This window comes from Alternaria postmessia, assembly GCF_024291825.1.
Source record: "Alternaria postmessia strain BMP 2775 chromosome Unknown scaffold_149, whole genome shotgun sequence".
Taxonomy (NCBI): Eukaryota; Fungi; Ascomycota; class Dothideomycetes; order Pleosporales; family Pleosporaceae; genus Alternaria; species Alternaria postmessia.
The window spans coordinates 22,160-46,861 of NW_026260222.1; the positions used below are offsets into that span (position 1 = coordinate 22,160).

Here is a 24,702-nt window from a genome sequence, read left to right on the forward strand (position 1 = left end):
AGCCCGGATCCCATTGGCCACGCGACGCTTGTTATGAGCCGCGTGTATTTCCTCGGTAGCGATATGCAGAAGTCTAACGCAGTTCCCCGCGGGTGCAAGACCTTGAGAATATAAAATGGGCCTCTGGCGCTCCCACATTGCTGGGCATCAAGGCTTATCATTGCTTGGTCTTCTTGGTATACTTCTTTGGGCATTGCTGCGAACACTAAGATGCAATTCGCGATAAACACCGCCCACAAGGGTGCACTGCTTGCACTCATTGCAAGCGCTAGAGCTGCGCCGACGACCACCATATCCGCTGCTGAAAATGCAGGTGCAAGCAGTGCGGATGTGTATCCTCCTGCCGGCAGTAAGTTTGGATGGAATTGCGCAGAAAGCGGAGTGCTGATGGCTTGGTTGCGTAGCCGAGGTCAACTCTCAACTCTTCCCGCCCGAGTCTGTAGTCGGCTTCCCTGGACGTGAGTCGCGTACCCTCCTGGATGTTTTGTTCCAGACTAATCTGGATCTCCGTCAGCAACACCAACAGGAGCCGAGCCTAATGCCATTCAGACAGCGCCGTCATATCCCTACAATGATGGCGATGCGTCTTCGTACCCACTCATCAAGCCTCAGCCGCATGGCAGTGGTTCACAGTCGCCAAACTTTGACATCACAAAGTACTGGGGCAACTTGAGTCCCTGGTATTCTGTTCGAAGTGCAGACTATGGTCTTCCTGATGCTAGTCCTCTGATTCCTGATGGTTGCGACATCACGCAAATGCATCTTCTTTACCGTCATGGCGCTCGGTACCCAACTAGTGGTGCAGCGCCTGCGACCTTTGCCCAAAAGATTGCGAATGCTACGAAGACTGGCCTTGCTGTCTCTGGAGAGCTTTCCTTCCTAAGCGACTGGACGTACAAGTTGGGCGCAGAGCTTCTCACGCCATCTGGCCGCAGCATGAACTTCCTACTAGGTGTCGAGTACCGTGAGTTGTATGGTCATTTGCTCAACAACTTCACAGAAGCTGGTACTATCCCGGTCTTCCGAACACAGTCTCAAGATCGTATGGTGAAGACTGCGGAGAACTTCGCTGCCGGCTTCTTTGGCGTGCCTGAGTACATGGACGAAGTCAGCATTGAATTGCTCGTCGAGACTCAAGGTGTCAACAACTCTGGTGCACCCTACGAAATCTGCAACAACTCGAACATTGCCACACGAGGAAGCATCGGCAGCCGTGTCGCGGCACAATTCGCGAACAACGCTTTCAATGCCACTATCGCTCGTCTCCAGTCGCAGGCTAGCGGCATTAACTTTACCTCCACTGATGCCATCGCTATGCTTCAGCTTTGCTCATACGAGACACACGCTCTCGGCTACTCCGCTTTCTGCAATCTGTTTAACGAAGAAGACTTCTTGAATTACGAGTACTATTTTGACCTCTCGTTCTATTACAACAACGGCCCTGGTTCACCTGTCTCGGCAGCGCAAGGCAAAGGCTTTCTTGACGAGTTTATCGCGCGCTTCACTCATCAATATCCTGGGCCCAACTCGGCATTGAATGAGACATTCGACAACTCCTCAACATACTTTCCGCTTAACCAGTCCATCTACGCAGACGCCACCCACGAAGTGGTAGTCCTTGATACGCTCACCGCTTTCAACCTGACAGCTCTGTTCAAAGGTCCACCATTAAATCCTCAAGGCAATCAAGGCCAAAACAGTTTTGTAGCCAGCAAACTGGTACCATTCGCGACGCATTTTACTACACAAGTGCTTTCTTGCCCAGCTATGCAACCATCTAAGCAGATCCGCTTTATTGTGTACGTATCTTCCTTCCTCTTCGAGTTTGATGCGCAACTGACGGTAGTGCTCAGCAATGACGCTGTCGTTCCAATCGACGAATCATACCCGGGCTGCCCAGCTAATCCCAACGGTCTCTGTTCGTTCGACAATGTAGTCGAAGTTTTGCAGAAACGCAGTGCTGAGATCGACTTTGATTATGATTGTTTTGCAAACTATACAGCCGCTCCTGGACAGGATTATAATGGCAGGGCACCAAGGTCTTAGATCATATCGGGAAGCAAAAGCAGCTCTAGAATCAGAAGAAAATGATAATGCAATATAATGCAACGAAACTTGATGGAATTGTCATTCGCGCTCTATCCTCATTGAGGATTCACTCGCTAGTTGCTACGGCGTGCACAGCTATAGAGGGGTAACTGCGCGGCCATGCCAATTATCATGAGCTGTTCTTCACGCTTTTCGTGTATGGTTTGTCCGCAACTTTGGAAGTGGTTCAGCTCTTAATCACCTGCGTTCTCCTTTTGTGCAAGGCATTAGGTGCCTCCGGCTAAGCTAGATATTAGCGACTTCACGCATTCGGGTGTCGTGTTTCTGCAAGATTCTGGTACAGTTCTCCAGTACCTAAGTCGATACCTAAGTTAGTGCCTAGAACTCCAAATAAATCTTCGGCTGCTCCTTGCGCCCCGCACAAAATAGTCATACGGATATGATAGGATCGTTCTCTCCACTGGGTAAGAGGAAGACGAGTCATAGAAGCGGATTATCAGATATCGTGGCGGAGAGTGAGGAGAAAAGTAAGGAGTAGGAAGATGAAGAACAGTTTCTGAAGGATTAGCACATGATGAGACGTTATAACGGGGTTTAAACCAAGTCATGAAGCATTTTTGCTGCTTTCGGAAATGTGATGGGATGCGGAATGTTGAGATTGGGCAAGTTGCCAGCAGAGAAGGACCTGTTAAGTACAGTGTGCTTTTCAGCCACTACGCATAACCCAGCTTCAGATCGCTTGTCAGATCCAGATTGATAGCGAGTATCGAATTAATCACGACAAAGGATGTTATTTCTCTTGATACGACGGTAAGCATGCACAGTGAGCGCAGTGAGTGCTGCACTGGTCGTTGGAGAAGCCGAAAGGCCGTTAAATACCAGTAGATAGCACATACAAGGTCTTAGGTTAATCGGTGCTGTAGACGACTAGAGTGTCTCGTAGATGCTCCGCCACAGCTTGTTCACATGAAGTGGAACGATAAGAAATTGGAACTAAGTACGAAAGTCAAAGTGCTGCCGTTTGCTTCTGCAATACAGGGATATCCTCTTTCCAAATTTAGTCTAGTCCTGACCTGTCTCAGTCGCGAAGTCTCCCAAGAAACTTGGCGGCGTAGTTTCAGCCAGCAAGATGTTCATAGGATTATGGTTCACGATCTGCATAACTTCGTCGCGAATCAACTCATCTGTGCCTGCAAAGACCTTCTCTACCCATAATACACTCTTAACAATTAACATGATATCGTCCCACTCATGTAGCTGCATACCACTCATCAGAATTCCAAGCATGAACACAAATTGGCTTCGTTCTGCAAGGTCTTTGGTCTCGACGGCAGCAGAGTACAGCACCCAAATTAAAAAAGGCTTCAAGTCGTTCCATTCGATCATGTTCTTCGTGAGTACAAGTAGGAGATTGCGAGATATGGCGGCTGTCCATACGGGCGATTGACCAAAATTTCTCCAGAGCGGTGCCAGAAAGAGTAATGTTCCAAGTCTACACACTTCTTCGATGACTATCTCTCTGTCATCGCCGTGATTTAGAGGCCGAATAGCCAACAGGCGGTATATGGTTGGTTCCATCCAACTACCGCTCGTGATCGCTAGCATCAGCTGCTGTTCGTTGAAAGCTCGATCAAGAGAGATCAGTTGTACTACATCATCGAAGATTGTGATAAAGTCGAGCTGCATGGGTAGTACTTGTTTCCATGCAAGGGATACAGCACTACAAGGTCGTGGAGAATTCGGTGGAGATTTGGAGTCTGCTATCCACTGTGGTGGCATAGGAACAATTGGCGAGTGGTCTTGATAGAAGTTTCCTATAAGATCTGCCCTACTCGCATGTCAGTGGGTATTCCAGCTCAATTGTACTCCGTTCAGACCTACCAACTGATTGTGATTCGCAAGTACTCTTTCGCGATGGCATCGTAGCCGCCACGGAGTTCCACTATTCTGACTAATGCGCTACTGTGTTTATGCCAGTCATCGCCAGTGAAGTTTCCCATCAGAGCCTGGGAGATGTCAGCCTCGCCACTGTCATTGTAATACATATTACCCACAAAGTGGATCATGAAAGATACCACGGCACCTATGACCTCGTCACTTAGACGCTTGCTAGGATCATTCATCATCTGGGCGGTATGACCAAGCGCTTTGTTATGATATCTTAGCGCTATGGCATCGTCTTGGGAGGGATAGTATCCGTTGCGTTTCTGGAATAAGAAGTTCTGGGAATTTGACAGCATGTTGTAGAAAGCAGCTGCATCGCTCAGTCCAACGGGGTACCATGAGCCGCGAAGCTGACTAGGATGATTGTTGTCCTCAGTACTGAATACTACATCAAGTCAGGAAAGAGTCTGGCCACAACGGGGAAATGCGCCTACCGTTCGCTAGCAACGCTCGATCGGAGTCATTCAGTTCGATTGGATAAGGATTGAATGGGTCAAGCTGACCGCCACCAAACCGATCAATGTCTACGCGACTTTCGAATGGATTTCGGAATTCAAGGATGATCTCGTTGCGTGCCCTCTTCGCTTTGGGTTTCCTCCTGGCTTTGCCGACCTCAGTCATAGCCAAACGTCGGATGCGAAGTTGGGTTTCTTCATTCTTTAAATCGTCCGGATGTGTGAGGTTCACAAAGTTGAAACTTGGTTTGGTGGAGCGATCCATGGCGGAGAATTGAGGGTCGCGATGGCAGTGCGTCTCCAGACGACTCTGTACTTTTATTTATATACTGGACACAAACGAGCGCGGCGACAACCTTATGTCATCGACAGTACAAATCTAGCGCCATGATAGAGACGGCACTGGGCGAGAGTGTAGTAGAGCTGAAGGTCATGCCGACGGCCTGCAGGGCAATCGCACAAGAGGGGCGTCATATCCAAGGCGGCGACAAGCGAACAGGCCACTCAAAGACTGGCAACACGAAGTCGAACCCCGTCGAAGCGAATACAGAACTCGGTGTCAAACAGAACAATGATGGACGTTACAGTTCGGATCAGCGACTGATGCGCTTCCGGGGGGGGGGGGTGTGTGAATTAGTAATTGAGTTTACCTGTCAAGCTGGTGAATAAGCAACGAGAGCTGGGCAGCCATGCTCGTCCGTTTGCCTTGATGCAGTTGGTATGACTAATGTTGTGACCGAGTCATCGATGAACAGCACAACCTATTTTGTGATAGGTTGCGGCAAACTACTTGTAAATATGGTGTTGCAAATTGTTCCCATGCTGTCCATGAGCCTCAAAGCAGCGACACCAATCCCTGCATTGTGCGCTGTGACCTTATTCAGCAGCGCCAGCAGCGCCTGGAGATCTCTAGGCGCCAACGCGTACTCCCATTTCCAATTTCACGACTGCGTCGTCTCGATTTCCATTGAGTCTTACTTCCTCCATCAGATCAGGTTCACCAAGCAGTAGCGCCTTAGCTACGATTCTCCAGCTCACCACCTTGTCTTCCTTGATCTCCAATGGTTGCAATATCCATATCCTTAGCGGTATACAACTCACACCAAGCAGATCCACAGGGATTGCGGCTTGGAGCTCCTCAAACACAGCGCCTTCCCAATGTTCGTTGATGTGCGTGCTAGTCATAAGAGCATGACGGCCATCGATCGTGCATTGCAAGCGAACCGTTAGATAGCCAATGTAATACATCGAACGAGGATCGGTTACCCACGTCAGGAAGAGTTTAGCGTCTTCTACATCGAACGCAATCCTTTCCACTATTTCTGCATTTGCATTCCGATGTAGTTGTTCCAAAAATTTCTGAGCTGATACACTCAGCGCTGCGTTCGGCTGAAAATCTTGGTGTCCGCCTTGGTTATAGTTGGGATGCACGACATCACGCTTGAGCTGCTCCCACAGGGCAGCGGTGAATTCAAGGCCATTTTCGATACATATGGCGATGAACTTTCGTCGGCGCTCATCGTACTCGCTGTCTGGCCGTACTGTGAGTGGGCTCACAATGACTCCGTCTGGAGTGTGCCTCAGTGGCTCCGTGGTTTCTATCATTTCGGGAAAAACCCGATTAGCAGTTTCCAATTGTGCATCTTGCTGTCTCAATCCCCAAGGCGCCCTGAGAAAGATCATGTCGAGCTCGATGAACTCCGTAGAGATATGTCGGATGCCCTGCACGCTTCCGAGGATATAATTTGGAATTGTGGTATCCTGAGCAGCAATACTTGGTGATAACCACGTTGTGTTGCCGTCGAGCTTGATCGATTTGCTGTCCATCATACTGAGTGGGTGTGCCTCTCCTGCTGCAAGAGCTAAGAGTGCGCTGACATACAGAATCTTCTCTTTATCGGACGAACCATCGCCATTATAAGCTAAAGCAAGCCCACTAATGTTCAACATGATACTGACCTAAAGATCGGTGTACAAAGTCAGTAGTTGTCTCACGCGAGATTCTACAGAGATGTTACTGACACGGTCTTCGAAATATTGGCATCCTTTCTGTGCAACGCCATTGTGACGAGCCATGATGCTTGGCCTCGACACCTCTCCATTGCGTGTTGTCGGATCTTCACCACTAGTAACATATCCTGTAAGAATCACACTGGTCTTGGCGTGGGTCAGGTCGAAGCCCTGCTCAGCATATAAAAATTCCACCCCCATGGACAAAATAAGGCGGAGGTCTAGCCATTTCACCTTCACAGTGGAGCCATCAGGACCATTCATGACAAAGGTCGCTTCGTGGACATCAAGATGCCTCATAACACTCTGAGGTTCGTTTAAACAGAACTCATGATAGCACCAGGCTCGGTCCCACTACATGAGGTGGGCGCAAAGTCAGTGTACGTCCAAGATACATCTCTAATATATACACGTACCCATCGCGCTTTCTCCACCTTACGCCATACAGACACATAAAGGTGCCTGACATCAGGTTCAGGTACCCAAGATCTTTTGTATCGCATTGCAATACCGGTGCAATCCTTCACAAGTCGCGTTTCTGCCTCGTCCAACGTTACATCTTCCAGCAGAACCAACAACCGGATACACGATCGGTAAATTACGTCCATGGCAGCAACCGATTTCTGTTTATCGAGACTATCCTCCTGGTCGATACAGAGCTGATCAATCCATATCCCCTCGCGAGGATGGTCCTTGTCGCTCAGAATCGCATCTACGAAGGGTTTGCTAAATGGCCAGCAATCGTACGGTTCACAGCCTGGATACGGATAATCTGCTGAGTGCCAGCAGTAAGAGATCGCTACATATTGGCGCACATACAGGCCGTTGTCGAATGATTCTCGAGCATCAGCCGGGAAGATCAGGCGAAACGGGGTATCCAAGATTGTTGTTGACGAACGTTTGGAGAACTGAGCGGCGATATCCGGGCACCATGCTGTCAGGTTTCGAAGAATCAAGTCGGCTTCTTCTGCACTCTCATCAAGCTTGGAGAGACCGTGAGCGAAGATCTCGTCCTTATTTTCTGTCGTCAGTGTCAATTGAAAGATGTTGTCGCTGATGTACTCAATGCTCGCATCCCTGGGGGGTACGGCTGGTTGCGTGTCCATGTTTGTCAGGCAGCTGGAGGTCTTGCGTGTACATAGCTCTGTCGCTTCCTTCGCCATAGACCGTCGATGGTTGCAATGGTGGGGCAAGTCATAAAGAACACCTGAGCCTGCTGAATCCGTATCTAGAGGTGGCTGAATCTACATCAGGTGGCTGGGGAGGGGCCTCAAGTGGACCCATTTGGAGGGTTGACGCTAACACCTATGCAGAGTAGCGCGCCAAGCAATATCATGATAACATCGAAAATTTGCCGTGCTTCTTTTCTGTTTCCTTACGCACCATCAGACAGTTCAAACACCTATCTCATCCGCATCTTTACGTCTTGTATCGATGCGAACCGAGTTTACCTATTGGGTGATTGCGATATAGCGCTGCGGAGAAGGAACCAAGTGCTCCATTAGAGCTGGCTGCGCATTTTTTCGGTTGCGCAGGCGGTGTCATAGGAGCGGTACATGCCCCATCAACCACAATCACCATAGTTTTTCAGCGAATAGCCTTAAGAGCGAGATTTTGCAATGCTGGCTGACCCACCATGCTGATGATAGCATTCAAGCGACGGGAGCAGCAAAAGTTCAATCGTAATTTTGCGCTTTTACAATTGCGTGTCCGTCCAGGTGCTTACATCTCTCGATTGACTTAGGAGCGTACTGCAGTTGCGTTCCGCGTCCAGGCAGATGAGTTGTACATCGTGTTGTCGTCGCGCGCCTACCATGATATACGATCCTAACATTGAAAGGAGATTCGTCTCAGTCATCTCATACAAGTATATAGGCCATCGGTCTATTTCTTCGACTTGTTTGCGAGCTGCGTCGTGATCTAGCGCATAAGGATTTTGAATTCACTTGGGAGCCGCAGATCGGTCTGAAAGAGATACACGGATATAAAAGTATGAACAGAGAAGGGTCGAGGTTCAAGACTTTTGCCTACGTGTATAAACGAGCTCGTGCTCCCCGTTTGTTTACTGAGTGTGTTGTAGTGGGATACATTTGATTGAAGAGAGTCTGTAACGTATAGCTTCTGCAGTAGTCACACACACACCTGCCCTTTTGAAGGAGTACGATACATTTCATTCTTTTTATAGAATTAAACTCGAGAAGGTAGCCACCAAACCCAGTCTCAGACTCTTCAATCTCGCGTTCAAGGATATTGGAGACATAGCTGAGGACGTTGCCCAAGAGCTCTGCGGTTAGAGCCTTGGAGTCGGAGGTTGGAGTCGGGGCTGGCATCGTGGCTAGGCGAGTGTGATTGGATTTGCACGTTGAAAAACGGACATGGCATAGCTATCAAGTACGAGTTTGGTATCACATAACGCGACTGAAATAGTGCTTTCCTTGCAGGCTGCTTAGAAGGTAAGTGACGCTCGCCTAAGTGCATCCAAATTGACAATCGTTACACGCCTTCTTCAGGCAAGCTCCACTTCTCTCCCCCTTCTTTTCAGGATGACTTGTATACAATCAACCTTGGCCATACCCGCTTGACCTTTCGTCTGCTGTTCCGTATCTTTGGCCTCCCAAACATGCTCAATATCACGCATGACTCGTTTCAGGCTCGGAAAGCGCTTTACAGCATACATCTCTTCGAATCGAACACGAACAAAATGCCTCTGAGTGCTATCAATCGCCTCGCAGCCAGCGGTGAAAAGCGGCCAGATGTGTGATGATGTAAGAGGTGAATGTGCATCGACTTGTTGTAGTTGTGATAGACACTGGTTGATGTGCTCCATGCTTATCGGGTTGGGAGCACCTATATCAAGCCAGGTCCGATACAAATATATGAAAGCGGCATGGCGGTAGGCTTCAGCTGTCGAGCTGATATCAGTATTTTCTTGGGTTTCCTCCTGCTTACATGCAACGAAGTCCATAGCTAGCAATGTTTGCTGGATTCGCCGGCCGGTAGTGTTCTCATCTTCCGACAAAGCCGGGCATGTTGGTGATTCTGCCTTTCTCATCTTTATAGCGTGCTGTAGCTGACTGATCTGTGCAACCACCAAAAGCACATTTGCAATGCTTTCTAGCTGTTGTTCTCCTTCGACGGCGGTAAAGCCCGTTTTGTGATCCAACAATGGCTGTGAACCCCTCGAAACAGATGAGAGTATATCATGATATGCGAAAAGACTCATGAGGAATCGGGCATTCGACGAAGCAAGCCAGCCATCTCCTTCATGTCTCGATATCATAGCTTTAGCACCGATCAGATGATTTGCAACGTGAGCTTCATCGTCATCGCCAAATAATCGTGCTGATACCTGCATCATCATAACAGTGGCTAGCGCCGGCTCAGCATCTATCTCTACTGGATCTTGAATCATCTGCTGAAGCTCGCGAATGGCGTTGCGCTGGAAACGGTAGCCTTGTAGGTGTAGCGAAGCATTATTTGAGGTTAATGCGAGGTGATTTGCGGCCATTGAAAGAATCGTTGATCTAAGCGCCGGAGACTCGTAAGCCATAGCTGTCAAGTGTCGCTGAAATGGTGTTGCAACGCCATGTCTAGGTGCTACCGATATCAACGTGGAGAGCTGCTCAACCCAGTAATTAAGGAGCCATCGATCATCTAGGGACAAGCCGTACGACAAACCAGGACTGTTCAGCGGCAATGTAGGCATGGTGTTTGTCGATTCAGGCGATGAGAAGACAAACTCAGGACTTGACAGTGCCATCGGTGTTGATGCAAAGCTGACGATCGATGTCGGGCTGGGCGCTTGGACCTGATCAATGGTCTTCTTCTTCCGACCCTTCCGTGGTGGTTTTGCCAATGTGCTGACGCCGTCGTCTTGCCATTTCAGCTTGATCCCGTAGCCTTTGCAAGTTATCCTCAGTCTTGTGCAACGTCCACAAAAAGGTTTCAGCTCGTCGCACTTGTAGCCAGCTTCCCTACATGTCCAACAACCAGTCCTCGATCTCTTGTGTGTCGCCATCTGGGCGTGTCAAACATCTTCGTTGATACTCTGCTAAAGACACCTCTGAATCGCCATCGTCATCTATGGCATAGTGTGTCGCGGGAGAGGGTGATGTATGGGAATCGGAAGCTGTTCCGTAAATTGTCGAGGATCGAGAGTAACGGGTGGCAAACTGCACACTAACGTTAGCTCCCGCTTTAGTTCTCCTGGGCCGAGGCCTTCGAAGATATTGTTACCAACGCGAACACCAACAACTGTCCTTCCGAAACTTCATATTATAAAAGATCTCGGAATGCCAAACATGAGGTTGTGGTGGCAAGTCTACTAATCAATACTAAGCTTCATCCAGGAACTCTATCTCGCCCTCCTCAAAAGCCCGCACCCATCTGAATACACCCTCTTTTGGATCCATCACACACACGAAATGTGTAACCTCATTGCAAACGGGGTATTGCATTAGCCACTCGGTTAGCTTCTCCGGGCTAATGCCTTTCGCTGCAGTTTGTCCTCGCCTCGTTTTACGATCTTGCTCCTGGCTCCAATCCAGCCACTTCTGCTTCAGACACTGTTTCCGCGCGATGCTTTCGTCAAGCACTTCTTGCATACCCGCATTAAGGAAGTTGTGATTCCGACCCTGATTATGAACGGCATGATTCTGAATGGCTTGTGGGTTGTCTGTAGCCTCCAATGACGCATCATGATTGGTGGTGCTGATGAAAGTCGAAGAGCGTAAAGTTCTCGCACTTTCAAAGTCTTTCTCTAGAACCACTGTTTCTGCCCCCGTGCAGAATATCAGGTATGCTACTGACGTATGCATGTGAGGGATGATGTTGAATAGTTCGGGTGCATCGTATGGTGAAATGGTTGTGGATGTCAGTGTTTCCTCTTCCTGGGCAGACCTTTTGGAAAGCCTTTGTCGTCTTCGAGGTGCGCCTAGTCTAGGTAGGAGACAATCGCGTAACAGGTTGGAGATACTCGGCTTCCGTCCCAGAAGCACCATCAGAGTATTCCAGTAATATCTGATGTTTGGCCCCGACAGTCCGTGGGTATTGTGGTAGGGCCGGAAGTTGAGTGACATGCTCAGTCCATTCCTTACGCCTGTAAGTACACCCACAAACCCCACATAGCCCACAGTCCTTGCTATCACGTCGCCACCTGTTCTGCTAACGTACTCAAACTGTACGATGACCTGCCGTAAAAGAGGCATGGACCAATCCAACGTTCGGAAATGCATCATCGTTGGCTCGACTCTAGGCTCCTTGACCATGACGCCACCGCTTGTGCAGCCCATAAGAAGGTCCAGGAAGACGTTGTAAGCGACGAGTAAATACATGGGAATCCCACATGCCTGACTGATTCCTCTGAGTTCCTCGGTCTGTTCATCGCTATGAAGACGACGCAAGAGCATACGGCCTAAGAGATGGAAGAACCCAATAGGAAGCTTCAAATGCTCTACTGCTTCGTCGTAGAGAACTGGCATCTGACGCAGAGCATGGGCGTAGTCAGTGGCGACTAACACATAGCGCTCACGTGGTGGTAGTGAGAGATCGATGGTGTAGATTGGAGGTGTGCAGTTTACTAAACTTTCTGTATGTTCAGACATGAGGAGGCGAGTTTGACTTGAAGAGGGGTTTGAAGCAAGAGCATAAGATTCAGGTTTGATGCGCGATGTGCGCTGTCTTAACTGAGGAGGCATGATGTGGTTGGGGACAGCGGGTGGTCGCGATCATAGAAGGAAGCCACGTCTGTTATCGAGCGGTTGATCAAAGAGCTATGACTCCAAAGTAGCAACAGTTACCTATACGACGCTTTTGGATTGTTGTCAGATCGCTCTGGCAGACAGATAGGCGCTGATGCCTAATGCTACCAGTCGTAGAAAAGTGGGGAAACGCACATCGTGCCTGGGCAAATACACATTATTTGGCATGCCAGACTACATCAGCCTCAAGTCGATAGACCTAAAGTGAGAGGAGTGTTTAACGATGGTCGGTATACGAGTGCGTGTGGATGCAAACAAACAAATCAAACGCGAAGGCGGACGAGGAAGCTACCCCAGCTTTCCAGCTCGCGATATCCGCACCTCGGCTTCCCCGCGGACGTCCTTAGCCGGCCGCCGCAACAACTAACTATGTCGACGTCGAGCATGTGTACCACCAGATTCGCGTCAATCTCTTTTGACTTGCATCACTTCAATCGTCCCAAGTAGCACGTCGTACCCAACAGCGACTTCACCATGACAACAGCACATCAACCGCCCCCGCTGGCGGACATCCGCGTCCTCGAATTCGCAGGACTCGCTCCAGGTAACCCTAAGCTTGTTTGCCCAGATAAAGCTGTAAGAGTAGCGTCTAATAGCATTCAGGGCCCTTCGCCGGCATGCTCCTAGCAGACTATGGCGCAACAGTCCTCCGCCTCGACCGCGCACCTGCAACCCCGTCCACCGACCAACTAACGCGCCGCAAAACTTCGATATGCGTAAACCTCAAGTCTCCTGCGGGCCTCGCGCTAATCAAGAAGATTGTCGCGAATGTCGACGTTGTAATCGATCCCTTCCGACCCGGCGTGTTGGAGAAGGCCGGTCTCGACCCCGACAAAGTGCTGTTGAAGTTGAATAAGCGGTTAATCGTGGCGCGCATGACCGGCTTCCGTCGAGACGGAAAATACAGTCAAATGGCTGGGCACGACATCAACTACATTGCTGTTTCGGGCGTGTTGAGTATGTTTGGGCGCAAAGGGGAGAGGCCGTATGCACCAGGCAATGTAGTTGGAGATTTTGCGGGAGGCGGCGCCATGTGTTTCATGGGTATAGTGCTGGCACTGCTGGCGAGGGAAAGGAGCGGATTTGGACAAATCGTCGAGGCAAACATGGTGGATGGGAGTGCCATATTGGCGACTATGCCACGATTAGGACTAAAAACGGAGGTCTGGAAAAGGGAGAGGGGAACAAATATGCTCGATGGTGGAGCGCCGTTTTACGATACATACGAGACCAAGGACGGGAAGTACATGGCAGTAGGCGCGATCGAACCACAGTTCTACGCCGCGTTGCTCAAGGGTATGGGCCTTGAGCCGTCGGATCTACCTGGGAATAGAGATGACAAGGCAGATTGGCCAAAACTCAAAGACTTCTTCACATTAGAATTCAAGAAGAAGACGCGCGAGGAGTGGGAGGCTATATTTGACGGTACGGATGCATGTTGCACTCCTGTGCTTACACAGGGTGAGCTCGAGACCCAAGGTTTCGATCAACGGCCGGCTGTAACCTTGAAGTCTACCCCTGGATATGCGATCAAGGACGGTGATGATGGACGATCGGCTGCAGAGGGTCAGGGTATAGGATTGGACGGCAGTGGGTGGAGCGAGAAGGGCTTGAGGCCTGGCCATGGGGGTGAAGATACGTTAAGCACATGGATGGGATGGACAAAGGGGAGGCATTATATCGAAGACCAAGGAGGATTGGTCTGGAAGGATTCTGCAAGGTTATAGCCGTGCTAAACACTTTCTTCCTGATAATCTGCTCACTCTATTGCTTCTCAGGTTGGTACAGGGCCAAAACAGGCTTCATGTCTTCAGTATACACATGTATTCATACAAGCCAAAGTATGTCGTCTCACTACTCTACGCTCTCGCCTTCCTCGCCTTGGGCTTGCTAGTCTTCTTGCCCGCATTCCTGAGTCTCTTCCTCTCCATGTTAGCCTTGATCCTTGTGCTCCTCTTCCGCCACGCTGTCCATCGGTCGCCAGGCACAAACTCCTTGACCTGTACACCCGCTCTCTCTGCCGCACGTCCAATCTGCCAGTTGGCCTCGCGGTACGCGTATCCCTTGCCCTTGGTCAAGGTCAATCCCTTCCTTGTCGCTTCGCGCGGGGTATCGCGGACGCTGCTTGGGCTGCCTGTGCCGTCGCCAACTTGTAGATCGGTTACAACGACTGCATCAGCAGAGGGGTTTGTGGGTGATGTGATGGGAACAGCGAGCATGTTTAGTCGTCTCCGCCTTGCCGCGTTTGGTGGATATGGAAGGGTGTGGTCTTTCTCAAGGGCGACACCAATGTACTGTCTCTTTGGGTGTTTCCTTGGGTCACGGTAGTACCGGACATAACCAGACTCTGTAGCGAAGATGCAGTGATCGCGACCGAATTTGCAGTTCTCGCCGGGAAACCACGCTGTGCCTCGTTGGCGGAAGATGATGTTTCCTGGGATAACATACTCTCCTGCATTGCAGTTAGCCATGCCTGTCTGACAAAACGCCTAGTTGACGAGACACACCTCCACTCTTCTTGGCTCCTAACCGTTTTCCAGGCCCATCTTTTGCTCCGTTGGCTCGTCCTTGGGCCTGATGCGCTGAATGTCTTACGAAGGAGAGGACCGGGGTAGGGGCCGAGGCGCCATTGGCTACGCGGAGGGCATCGAGAACACGGGTAGATGGGGCGATGAACGTCGTCGATGTCGCTAACGATGCGCGGACAGGCGCAAATATTCGTGGGAGCAGCATGGCCGCTCTGGTGCTGAAGAGGCGTGCATCTCAGTCCATTGCGACTTTTCGAGATGCTCGGTGGCCTGTGCGTTCTCCGCACGCCGCCCAACAGCCACACGGTAGGAACACCATCATGCATCCCACATAGAGCACAGTGATTACGACATATATATTTTGCCTGCATCATCGCATAGGTGACTACACTATGAGCAAGCTCAAGACAGGAACATAACAAGCTAGCACCCAAAACACCTTGCATACCATGGTAGAATGCCAAATCCGGAGAACACACAAGTCTAGCAGCAAGACCGTCCCAGATATGCGCCCATCTACTGCACTTGATTCACAATCTCTTGCGCCTTAGACAAGCTCTCCACCATCTGCTGGCAGTCCTTCCGCCTCTTGACAGTGTACTCTGACTCCTTCAGTAGCTCGTCGAGCTCGTCTGTCTTGTACATGTTGGTGAGAAGCTCGCCTTGCATGTTCTCCTTGGTCCACTGGACAAGGTTCAGCATAATGGCCTTGGGTACCATATCGATCATTGTTCGACGGACAATGTTGAAGTATGAGGTGATCAGTAGTTCTGGATATCGTTAGTCATGTACAAAATCGTCGCCAGGGGAGCCTTACTGATAACTTCAACTTCTTGCGACTCCTTTTCGGAAAGGGTGCCTGAAGCCTTCAGTGTAGGGGGCGGAGGCTCCATAGCTGCCATCTTCTTCTTGTTCTTGCTAGCGAAGAATGATCCAAAGAAGCCACCGCCCTCATTAGGATCGAGCGATGGAGATATCGACCGCGGCGGGACACTAGGTGGGAGTGGCTTTCCAGTCTTGGGGTCTACTTGCTGAGGCCTACTGCTATTGTGTCGCTCGTGTACAATCGCCATAGCACGCGAACCGTTGATGAAGTCAGGGTGACCAGTGTTGATGTAGACCGACTCCATAGCGACAAGATCCTTTACGAGCTTGTTGGTGGGCTCCATGGCCTTCTTAAAGAAGCTAACAACGACCTGGTGCAGCTTCTCTTTCAATCCTGGGTATCTGCGGAAAGCGTTTTTGTTGAGAAGTTGGCTGAGAATCCTTATCAACTCATCATAGACGAGACTGACACACTTCAAGCTAGGTTCTTCTAGTCGCTTGATTTGCTGCTTCACAATGAGTTCGAAAGCAGTAGTACCAACGAACAGCGCGGGGGATGAACCAGACGAGTTGTAGAGAACGGTCCGGATGTCCATGTCTTTGACCTGATCGAAGGGATCAACGGCCTTTACACCGTTGGCGTACAATTCGTGGTAGACGAAAGAGATACGGGCTCCACCTGAAAGTTCAACTGCGGAAAGCTCTTGGTTGTTGCCCTCTAGCACTCCCCGGTATTCGTTGGTGAATTCTGTAATCATGTTTAGGACAATGTTGGAGCTGTTGCCGAGCATGGAGTTGCCCAGCGAAGAAAGTTCTGCCTGATATTTTTGTAGCGACGAAGCGATGCGAGCTTTGATATCGGGAAGAGTTTGTTTGATGTGCATCATAAGGATCTGTAGCTGTTAGCTGTTGACTGCCCAAGTACACAAGAGCTTGAACCTACCAAATTCAGCTTCCGTGCCAAGTAAGGTGTACCGCAGTATGCTGCCTTGTTGCGGTATGCCTTGTGGTTCTCGAAATATTGCCTCTCGTGCTCGAGCGCGTATGAGATGGCCTTTTTGTTCTCGATGTCCCTCTGTCCTCGGTTGACAACTGGTACATAGCCCAACCGCAATGGGATAATGCGACCGGCGAGAATGTCTACGACGTCGGTTCCTTCGTCCATCAGATCTACCTTGGTCAACACACCAATGGTTCGTTGTCCCTCAGGGTCTACTTCACGAGCCAGCTTCAGACCGTCAGAGTTGGCCAAATCGGTGTTCGCAGCGGTGACAGCGAGAATGATGGCATTGGGCTTGCTGATCTGCTTGAGAACCATCTCTCGGATCTGACGTTCGATATCCCTTGGCTGATCTCCAACAGGCACCTTTGTTAGACCGGGCAAGTCAACCAGCGTGAGCGTGAGGACGTTTGGCGAGTATATCCTCAAGTTGATGGGTGCGGGCGAGATACCAGCATTTCGACCAGTCTTGGACTCCGTCTCCCTTACAATCTCGTCCCGTATCTTGCTGAAGTCGTGGAACTTCTGGCCAGGAATGTGCAGGAACTCGCCCCACTCGTCGGAATTGTTCTCCTGGTCTGTTGTCTTTGCTCCTTCGGTAGTGCCGTTCGGTTGCGAGGATGTGCGGTTGATGAGCTGGAGAATGAGTGGTCTTCGAGTAACGATACCAGTTCCTCGGGGCAGACTGTAGAGCTACCGTCAGTATATTCCGCTCACGCCTTGATGCAGTTGCGAACACTCACAAGTCTCTCCCAACAATGTTCTCAAGCACTGAACTCTTTCCGCTGGACTGCGATCCTACGACAGCGATCTGAGGCAAGTCTATGGGATTTTGGACCTAACTTAGGCATCAGTACGGGTGTTTGGGCTTGGGTTGCAGACAGTTGCGCGCGAGTGGGCGGAAGGGAGCGACGTACTCCGACTGTGGTGAAGACATCCTGGAGCTTGTTTACGAGAGTGATCAGCCCGGGGTCGTTCACGTTGATGCTGGACACCTGTTATCTTTCCGCAATGCGAGGGGCTGTTCCAGACATGTGCGTACGCATTTGGGTTTGTCGCCATGGTCGGCGAAGCGTGAGTGGAGGTTGTTTGAATACGCTCAGTGTTCGCGGATAACCGTGTATACGGGTGTAGGTGGTATCAAAGTTGTTGGAGGCGAAAGTGTCTGAGATCCGGGGTTGTTGCTTGCGGGTTGCGTAGCTGCTGCAAGTGCCAACGTCGGAGAGAGCCCAAGCTTCGATACGCCACACGACTCAGCCCCACGAAATGCGACTTTGGCATTTTCTCGACATGCGTACGTCACCAAACTGTCAGATGCATCACATGGGAGATGCGCTCAATCACTCCGATACGCCACTTTTATTCACATGGAGCTATCTCGACACTCCCAGTACAACGATGTCGGGGCAGGCGCACATGATGCGCATTGTGGTCACAAGACGCGAAACAGCGTCGTCAGCGGTTCAGGCAGCAGTATTGGTATCTTGGTACAATTCGCATTCTATAATCATGGAGATATACTAGACAGACGCGCTATGGGAAAATCACCTTCAAGCACACACATTTACTCGTCGACAACCGATGCAAACTTGTCGGTCATCTTCTGTAGAAGTTCTTCGTACTGTTTGAACATTAGCATTTATACGATAACAACAGTTGACTGAACTTACCTTCTTGGTGACCTTCTCCTGGCCGTCGCTGGGCAGCTCGAACTTCATCGAACGGAGCTGGCTCTGGATCTCCGAGGTCGCGTCGCGGACCTTGGGCCATGCATGCCCTTGGGAGACAGCCTTCTGAGCCTCGTCGTGGAATGCCATCATGTTCTTCATCATCCATTCAGTCTTCCACAGCGGACAGAACTGGTCGTAGTCTGAGTAACCGTTTTGTTGCAAGAAGTCCTCCTTGAGTAGTGTAGCAACGTCAAGCGTAATCTTGTCACCGTCACCCAGAGCTGATTTACCGACAAGTTGCACAACTTGGTCGAGGTCGTCTGAAGTGGTCAGAAGCTCCTTGATGCGATCGCGCAGACGGGGGAACTCGGGGTTGTTCTTGGCGTAGTACTTGTCGAGCGGGGTTGTGTACTTGCTGTAACTGATCGATGTGTTGACAGACGGGAAATGCTTTCGCTGAGCAAGCTTCTTGTCGAGACCCCAGAAGACCTGCACAATGTTGAGGGTACTAGTAGTGACGGGATCCGAGAAGTCGCCACCTGGAGGGCTGACAGCACCGACAATAGACACACTGCCGAAACGCTCAGGGCTACCCAGAGCCTGGACGCGACCAGCACGCTCGTAGAAAGACGCAAGCTTAGCACCAAGGTAAGCAGGGAAACCTTGGTCAGCAGGCATCTCTCCGAGACGTCCGGAAATCTCACGAAGAGCCTCAGCCCATCGCGACGACGAGTCAGCCATCATAGCTACGTCCTTACCCTGGTCGCGGAAGTACCTAAAGATTGGAGTACGAAGTCAGTGCCTGTTTCACATGCAGTTCGTACAGGAAATATTACGTACTCGGCGACTGTGATACCAGTATAGATGGAGGCTTCACGGGCAGCCACAGGCATGTTGGAGGTGTTGGCGATGAGTGTTGTTCGCTTCATGATAGGCTCCTTCTTGCCATTGACATCGATGGTAAGTTCTGGGAAGTCCATCAGGACTTCAGCCATCTCGTTTCCTCGCTCACCGCATCCAACGTAAACGATAATGTCACTGTTGGAGAACTTGGATAGAGACTGGGAAATGACAGTCTTGCCGCATCCAAAAGCGCCTGGGATGCACACGGTACCACCCTGGACACTGGGGAACAAAGAGTCGAGGACACGTTGACCGACAATGAGTGGCTGGTCGGACGACAACTTCTCGTTGGATGGACGGGGCACCCGTACGGGCCACTTGTGCATCATGCTGTACTCGGTCTTGGTGCCGTTGAAGTCAAGCTCCAGGATCTTCTCGTCAACGGTGTAGCTACCCTTCTCGGCGATGCGGGTGATGGTACCCTTGGCACGGGGAGGCAGCAGAACCCTATGTTCGCTGAGGAGACTGTTCTCGAAGACAGTACCAAAGACGTCACCACCAGTGATGTGGTCTCCAACCTTTAGGGAACCGGGTGTAAACTCCCACTTCTTCTTGCGGTCGAGAGCAGGCAAGTTGATGCCGCGGGGAATGTAAATGCTGTTCGCGTCGTCGGCAATACCCTTGAGGGGACGCTGGATACCATCGTAGATGGTTTCCATAAGACCGGGACCAAGCTCGACAGACAATGGCTGTCCGGTCCTGTATACGGGGTCGCCTACAGTTACACCAGCTATGCGATATTAGCCACGTCCTGCCGTGTGTATGTGTGTGTGGTGTGCGTACCAGTCTCTTCGTAGACCTGGATGGTGGCCTTGTCGGCTTCGATTCGAATGACCTCACCAACGAGGTTGTCGTGACCAACACGAACCTAGACGAGTCAGCATTCTCCCATCTCAGCGCATTTCAATCAACATACAAGCTCGTACATAGCACATCCGATCATGTTCTCGGCAATGATGACAGGGCTGGGTGGATCAGTATGCGACTCGAGCACTGTACAGTGGTGACGTACCCAGAAATGGAGTAGATGGCGCCTACACAGAGTTAGCGATGTCTTCCAACAGACTTTGCACATGTGCGTAGAGTGCTCGAGCTTACCATGCTCCTCGCCCTCCGACTTCTGCTCCTGCTTCTTCTGTTGCTTCTGCGCCCACGAATTAGCTGCATGCGCCACATGCCCCTCGATAGCTGATGCTGCTTACAGGAGGCATCTTGTCTACCGGTGTGTCTTTCTCGTCGTCACTGGCTTCTTGTAGGGTGATATGAGGTGGCGGCGGCTGGGTGGGAAGCTCGCCTCGTGGTGATATCAGCGGGCTCGCGGGAAGCGGTATTCGGTGTGGCTCAACGTCGTCGGGGCCGGCGGCGGGGTGAGCTCCAGATATCGAGATCTGGTCAATGTTCTTCTTCTGAACAAGATCGTACAAAGATGGCCGTGTTCGCAAACGAGGACGCAGACCGAGTTGCATTCAATCGTTGTTGGATGCAGGTTGAGGTTGAGCACGGCCGACAAGCTAAGCTGCCGCGCTAGCGCCTGGTGGGGGCATTCCTTGTCATCTGCCTGCGAACTCTCCAGAGTCGTGGAGAAATATGACATTCATCGTGTCCTTGGACACTGCAATGCCCCAAGGCACGTAACTGACCTATCTTCTCTTGTCATGACAGCATATTGGTAGCGCAACAATGTATCAAGCTGCGATGTTGACATACGTCATAGCAGAAGCTACATCCCGTCTTCGGTAAGCTATATTGTGTTTCGCTTGCTACTCCCCAGCCTCTCCATCTCTTTGGCCGTGGCAACCCGCGGAGGGAACCCATTCGTCGCAACCAGAGTGTCTCGCCGCCTGTTACCTCGGCAGTTTTGCAGGTCATCATCTGTGCCTCTGCGAAGTACATGTAGCCCAGTCCAGGTTCTGCAAGTCTTTGCATCTTCTGCAGCTGAAGGACTGCTCCGAGATGAAAGCCGGAAGGAAGCGCGTGAAGAGCAGCGATGCACGGATAACTGCGACATTGACTTCGATTTCTGAAAGGATCATGGCGTAGCGAGGTTAGTCGCCAGATGGCAGAGGATAGTCTGGGCAAGTATAAGCTGCAAACGATCAGCGTACGGAGCGTGACGAGCATCACTTATCTTCAGCATAGCGGAAAGATAGGGTGATTCAAAACTTCCTCGCCTGGAACCATCGCCATGGATACTGCACTCTACATTTCTGTCAGCCTCCCACCCTCTAGGAAGATTCGAGTGAGCATCTTGCTTCCGGCGACCAACACCGTGAAGCCGATAGACAACATCTACGACGATTAGATCAAGGCAAGGGCGGTGAAGGTCACGGTAGAAACCAGGGTCTCGTGGCGTATGCCCGCAGTCGCTTTGAATTTGAGGACGAACCAACTTGGAGATTGGTCATGCATGTTGAAGATGAGGAGACGTGTGTTCAGGTGAAACTTGAAGTGGGCGCATTCGAGCGTTTGCACAACAGCCAGGCAGTGCAGTAGTTGTGGTCTCAAGAAGGGTCCTAATCAGCTAGTCGCCTTTACCTGACGAAAATGCAAACCAGGGCTGGACGGAATCTTTGTGCAACAAGGGGCATTGTGGTTGTGGTTGCTATGATCGGTAGACCCACCGAGGTCTTCTACCAACCATATTCCCATATGAATCTTAGATCCTAGTACAATGCGTGCGGATATGAAAAAAAGAATGCCGTTAAGCAATATTCTTCCCACCGAATTGAAGAACATGCCACAATTGAATCTTGACATACTCAAACAGACGAGTGGGATACAATGACAATGATCACCAACCCAGACCATGAGACAGGCGTTATGTTGGAATGTGGTTCACTAGTGGAATCGGCACGTGCTGAACCAGACATGCGATATGTGTGGAAATCACTTAGAACAGCCACTAGATCCTACTATGAGATTATCCCGTTTGAGGATAGTAACCGTGCATACTGTAACGCTCACGGAAAGTGAATACTGCGTAGGCGCCGTGCGCTCAAGTCGCAGTTGTAACAAACATACAGAAGCCTTGCGACCATCGCAAAACTGCTTAGTGCTGGTTTTACTGTTAGCAGTATGAGTAGTAGGCCATCATTGACTCCATAACATTCATAGGCCACGTGTTGTATAACGCCAAGAGCAACAATTGTATCCAATATTCTAGCGCGATTATGTGATTGAAGGTGAATAGGTTAACAGATGGAAGATCGGACCGATTCATCAGGTGGCTTGAAGAACAGGTGCTGTCAGATGTCGCATCCGGACACTATTTGAGCCGCCTGCGCTTGTGAATTTACCTGAGGCGTCATCTCCTAGTGCCACACGGGATCATGGAAACTTAAATAGCTAGAAGATCTACTTGAACTTAGCTGGACTGAGGTGCATCGGATATCGGGTATGAAAGTTGCCGATACTATGCGGGTACAGATATCGATACTGAAGATGGAATTAATGGCAGTGGATATTCAATTGCACCTTAGTTTCTTTGTATGATTTGTTCCCCAACTTTATGGTGGCATGGGGCCGATGCTAACAGATAAGACATTCGCGATTCGACACACGTATACGTTGCTCTTCAGACTGATTCAACAACCTTACTGGCACTGTACAGTTGTGGAGACTGAGTCCCAGCTGGCACACACTTTGCTGCACAGTAATTTGTCACCGCAGACTGCTTTAGTCCGACGTTTCTGTAGGAGCAAACCTGTGGTGGCTGCCTGAGTGGAGCCTTACCCGGCTGGGTGAACATGTGATAAGCGGTGTGCGCTGTGGGGAGATACCCGTATGTGTTATTGCCTTACGTGCTTTTGTTTACAAGAGCCAAACAAACAAGCGATCATGACGATGAGAATTTATTCAGAGACTCGTGTTTTCGAGCAGACGGTTGGGCTTGCTAACAGACGAGAGATGTGGCACGTCGTTAGGGTCGAGATGTCTCCATATTCGATGTCGTGTCAAAATCCTAAAGAAGTGTGCTCGTGCAACCGAGGGCTTGCGATCAGCGACAATACGAACGGTTGAGGCGCTTTAGACGCGAGGCGTGGGTTTGCTGGCGGACCGAGCTCATGAGCATCTACAGGTGTACGCGAGATTTGCATAGATGTCGCTAAAGTCGCGTTTCGAGGAGGTGAGACCGGAGGAACTAGTGGCCGTTAGCGTCGATTACGTATGTGGGATTTGGAATTAACACCACCAGATGGCCGGTAAGTCACAAATCATTCTCGCATATGCGCCCGATGAAATTGGCGTTTCCCGACTCTCTGGGATTTGTCAAACAACATACGATTTTCTACCTCGTGGCATCTAGCACCCCGGAACCCAGAGCAGGCACATCCCTGGTCGCCGTGTTGCTATTGGGTAGACGATGCTTCGCGACGATCTCCCGCTCAACCTCTGCGTACCTGCTCACTGATTGTCGTGTCATTGACGGCACCAACAAGGTTACCTTTCTTATCATCATGTCGGAGGCATGAATGTCTCGGAGGGGCAATTTGGCGAAGCCGCCATCCTGCAAGCCCTAGTCGTAATCGTGCCGGAGCACGTTTCGGAGTTCAGAGTCGCAACTCGACTTTGGAAATTTGTTATTTTCGTATCTCGTTTGACAAATTATTGCGAGATCATATATGGGTTGCCAGATCCCTCTTTTCCAACATAACAACATGTCTTCTCGTGCTCCAAGCTCAACCGGCTCTCAACCATCCTCTACCCCTTCTCCAAGAATCATGGCCTCTGTCGCCACTCACCAGTCGTCGCACCCCTTCTTGACGCCCGCGCACGCATCCAACATATCGACATGGACATCTTCATTGCCCAGACATCAGTCGTATTCGTCTCCACAATCCGAATCCGAGGCTCAATCTCGCGAAGCTGCCATCGAGGCTTACCGTCAGCTAAAAGCCGCACTCTTCTCGAAAGCTATGGATCCCAGCATGCCTAGACCTACTTGAGCATTTTGTGGCGGAGCGATTTCTTGTGGCATATCACAGACTATACCAAACGTACTACTGAGACGACTTATCCTTAACGACCAATGGCGTCATACGCCACCTTCTACGGCATGACACTGGAGGCTGGAACCTCAAACGATACCCCAATAGCATAGAGCGGCGCTGGCTTTAACGATGGAATACTGAAGATCTGGGGCTCCGCACGTGGCAATGATGCCATGTAATTAGTTTGAACCCATCCTCGATGGACATGATGGCCGGCACATATCCAAGATTCAAGGTGTAGTGTGACGCTAGATCATCACTACTGTTAATTCACGGCTTTTTAAGAGTTCTCGAACGTCCCATTGCGCGTCATTGCACGTTGTGTGAGCCTGGCCCCTTTCAACGTCCGTCTCTTTTACGCCTTGTTCAAATCCATGGGTGCTATGCTGCCCTGCTTTTGTGTGACCAGGGAAGTGATGTGTAGCTCAGTCCATGCCGTATTAATGGTTGCCCAAGTTGCAGACCAGGGCACGAACGCCTGCTAAAAACGGTGCCGAGAGGAACCCTGTTCGATGGCTCGGGAAGGTGTTGCTTGTCAGCATCGGAGGGTGGGGGGGGGGGGGGGGGG

General features: G+C 50.6%; 9 protein-coding genes across 9 annotated transcripts; 2 read left to right on the plus strand and 7 right to left on the minus strand.

Moving 5' to 3' along the window:
- Positions 1–210: 210 nt before the first annotated feature.
- J4E82_010885 (uncharacterized protein) lies at positions 211–2,046 on the plus strand (the record flags this gene model as incomplete). Its single annotated transcript, XM_051737095.1, has 4 exons — positions 211–349; positions 405–458; positions 515–1,799; positions 1,854–2,046. 4 exons carry the CDS (start codon positions 211–213, stop codon positions 2,044–2,046), a joined length of 1,671 nt encoding a protein of 556 aa, XP_051583146.1.
- A 1,065-nt stretch (positions 2,047–3,111) lies between these two features.
- J4E82_010886 (uncharacterized protein) lies at positions 3,112–4,713 on the minus strand (the record flags this gene model as incomplete). The annotated part of the gene is made up of 3 exons (XM_051737096.1): positions 3,112–3,877; positions 3,931–4,378; positions 4,428–4,713. The coding sequence occupies 3 exons, from the start codon at positions 4,711–4,713 to the stop codon at positions 3,112–3,114; spliced, it is 1,500 nt and encodes a 499-aa protein (XP_051583147.1).
- Positions 4,714–5,357: 644 nt separating this feature from the next.
- On the minus strand, positions 5,358–7,564 carry J4E82_010887 (uncharacterized protein; the record flags this gene model as incomplete). The annotated part of the gene is made up of 3 exons (XM_051737097.1): positions 5,358–6,407; positions 6,471–6,812; positions 6,875–7,564. The coding sequence occupies 3 exons, from the start codon at positions 7,562–7,564 to the stop codon at positions 5,358–5,360; spliced, it is 2,082 nt and encodes a 693-aa protein (XP_051583148.1).
- A 1,400-nt stretch (positions 7,565–8,964) lies between these two features.
- Positions 8,965–10,476, minus strand: J4E82_010888 (uncharacterized protein; the record flags this gene model as incomplete). The annotated part of the gene is made up of 1 exon (XM_051737098.1): positions 8,965–10,476. The coding sequence occupies one exon, from the start codon at positions 10,474–10,476 to the stop codon at positions 8,965–8,967; it is 1,512 nt and encodes a 503-aa protein (XP_051583149.1).
- Positions 10,477–10,792: 316 nt separating this feature from the next.
- Positions 10,793–12,154, minus strand: J4E82_010889 (uncharacterized protein; the record flags this gene model as incomplete). The annotated part of the gene is made up of 1 exon (XM_051737099.1): positions 10,793–12,154. One exon carries the CDS (start codon positions 12,152–12,154, stop codon positions 10,793–10,795), a length of 1,362 nt encoding a protein of 453 aa, XP_051583150.1.
- Positions 12,155–12,691: 537 nt separating this feature from the next.
- Positions 12,692–13,944, plus strand: J4E82_010890 (uncharacterized protein; the record flags this gene model as incomplete). The annotated part of the gene is made up of 2 exons (XM_051737100.1): positions 12,692–12,761; positions 12,821–13,944. The coding sequence occupies 2 exons, from the start codon at positions 12,692–12,694 to the stop codon at positions 13,942–13,944; spliced, it is 1,194 nt and encodes a 397-aa protein (XP_051583151.1).
- A 132-nt stretch (positions 13,945–14,076) lies between these two features.
- Positions 14,077–14,950, minus strand: J4E82_010891 (uncharacterized protein; the record flags this gene model as incomplete). Its single annotated transcript, XM_051737101.1, has 2 exons — positions 14,077–14,669; positions 14,725–14,950. 2 exons carry the CDS (start codon positions 14,948–14,950, stop codon positions 14,077–14,079), a joined length of 819 nt encoding a protein of 272 aa, XP_051583152.1.
- Positions 14,951–15,261: 311 nt separating this feature from the next.
- Positions 15,262–17,632, minus strand: VPS1 (vacuolar protein sorting-associated protein 1; the record flags this gene model as incomplete). Its single annotated transcript, XM_051737102.1, has 6 exons — positions 15,262–15,515; positions 15,563–16,463; positions 16,514–17,255; positions 17,314–17,408; positions 17,488–17,557; positions 17,613–17,632. The coding sequence occupies 6 exons, from the start codon at positions 17,630–17,632 to the stop codon at positions 15,262–15,264; spliced, it is 2,082 nt and encodes a 693-aa protein (XP_051583153.1).
- A 502-nt stretch (positions 17,633–18,134) lies between these two features.
- VMA1 (H(+)-transporting V1 sector ATPase subunit A) lies at positions 18,135–20,609 on the minus strand (the record flags this gene model as incomplete). The annotated part of the gene is made up of 8 exons (XM_051737103.1): positions 18,135–18,191; positions 18,241–19,015; positions 19,081–19,873; positions 19,927–20,011; positions 20,060–20,108; positions 20,156–20,177; positions 20,242–20,287; positions 20,346–20,609. 8 exons carry the CDS (start codon positions 20,607–20,609, stop codon positions 18,135–18,137), a joined length of 2,091 nt encoding a protein of 696 aa, XP_051583154.1.
- Positions 20,610–24,702: the final 4,093 nt, after the last annotated feature.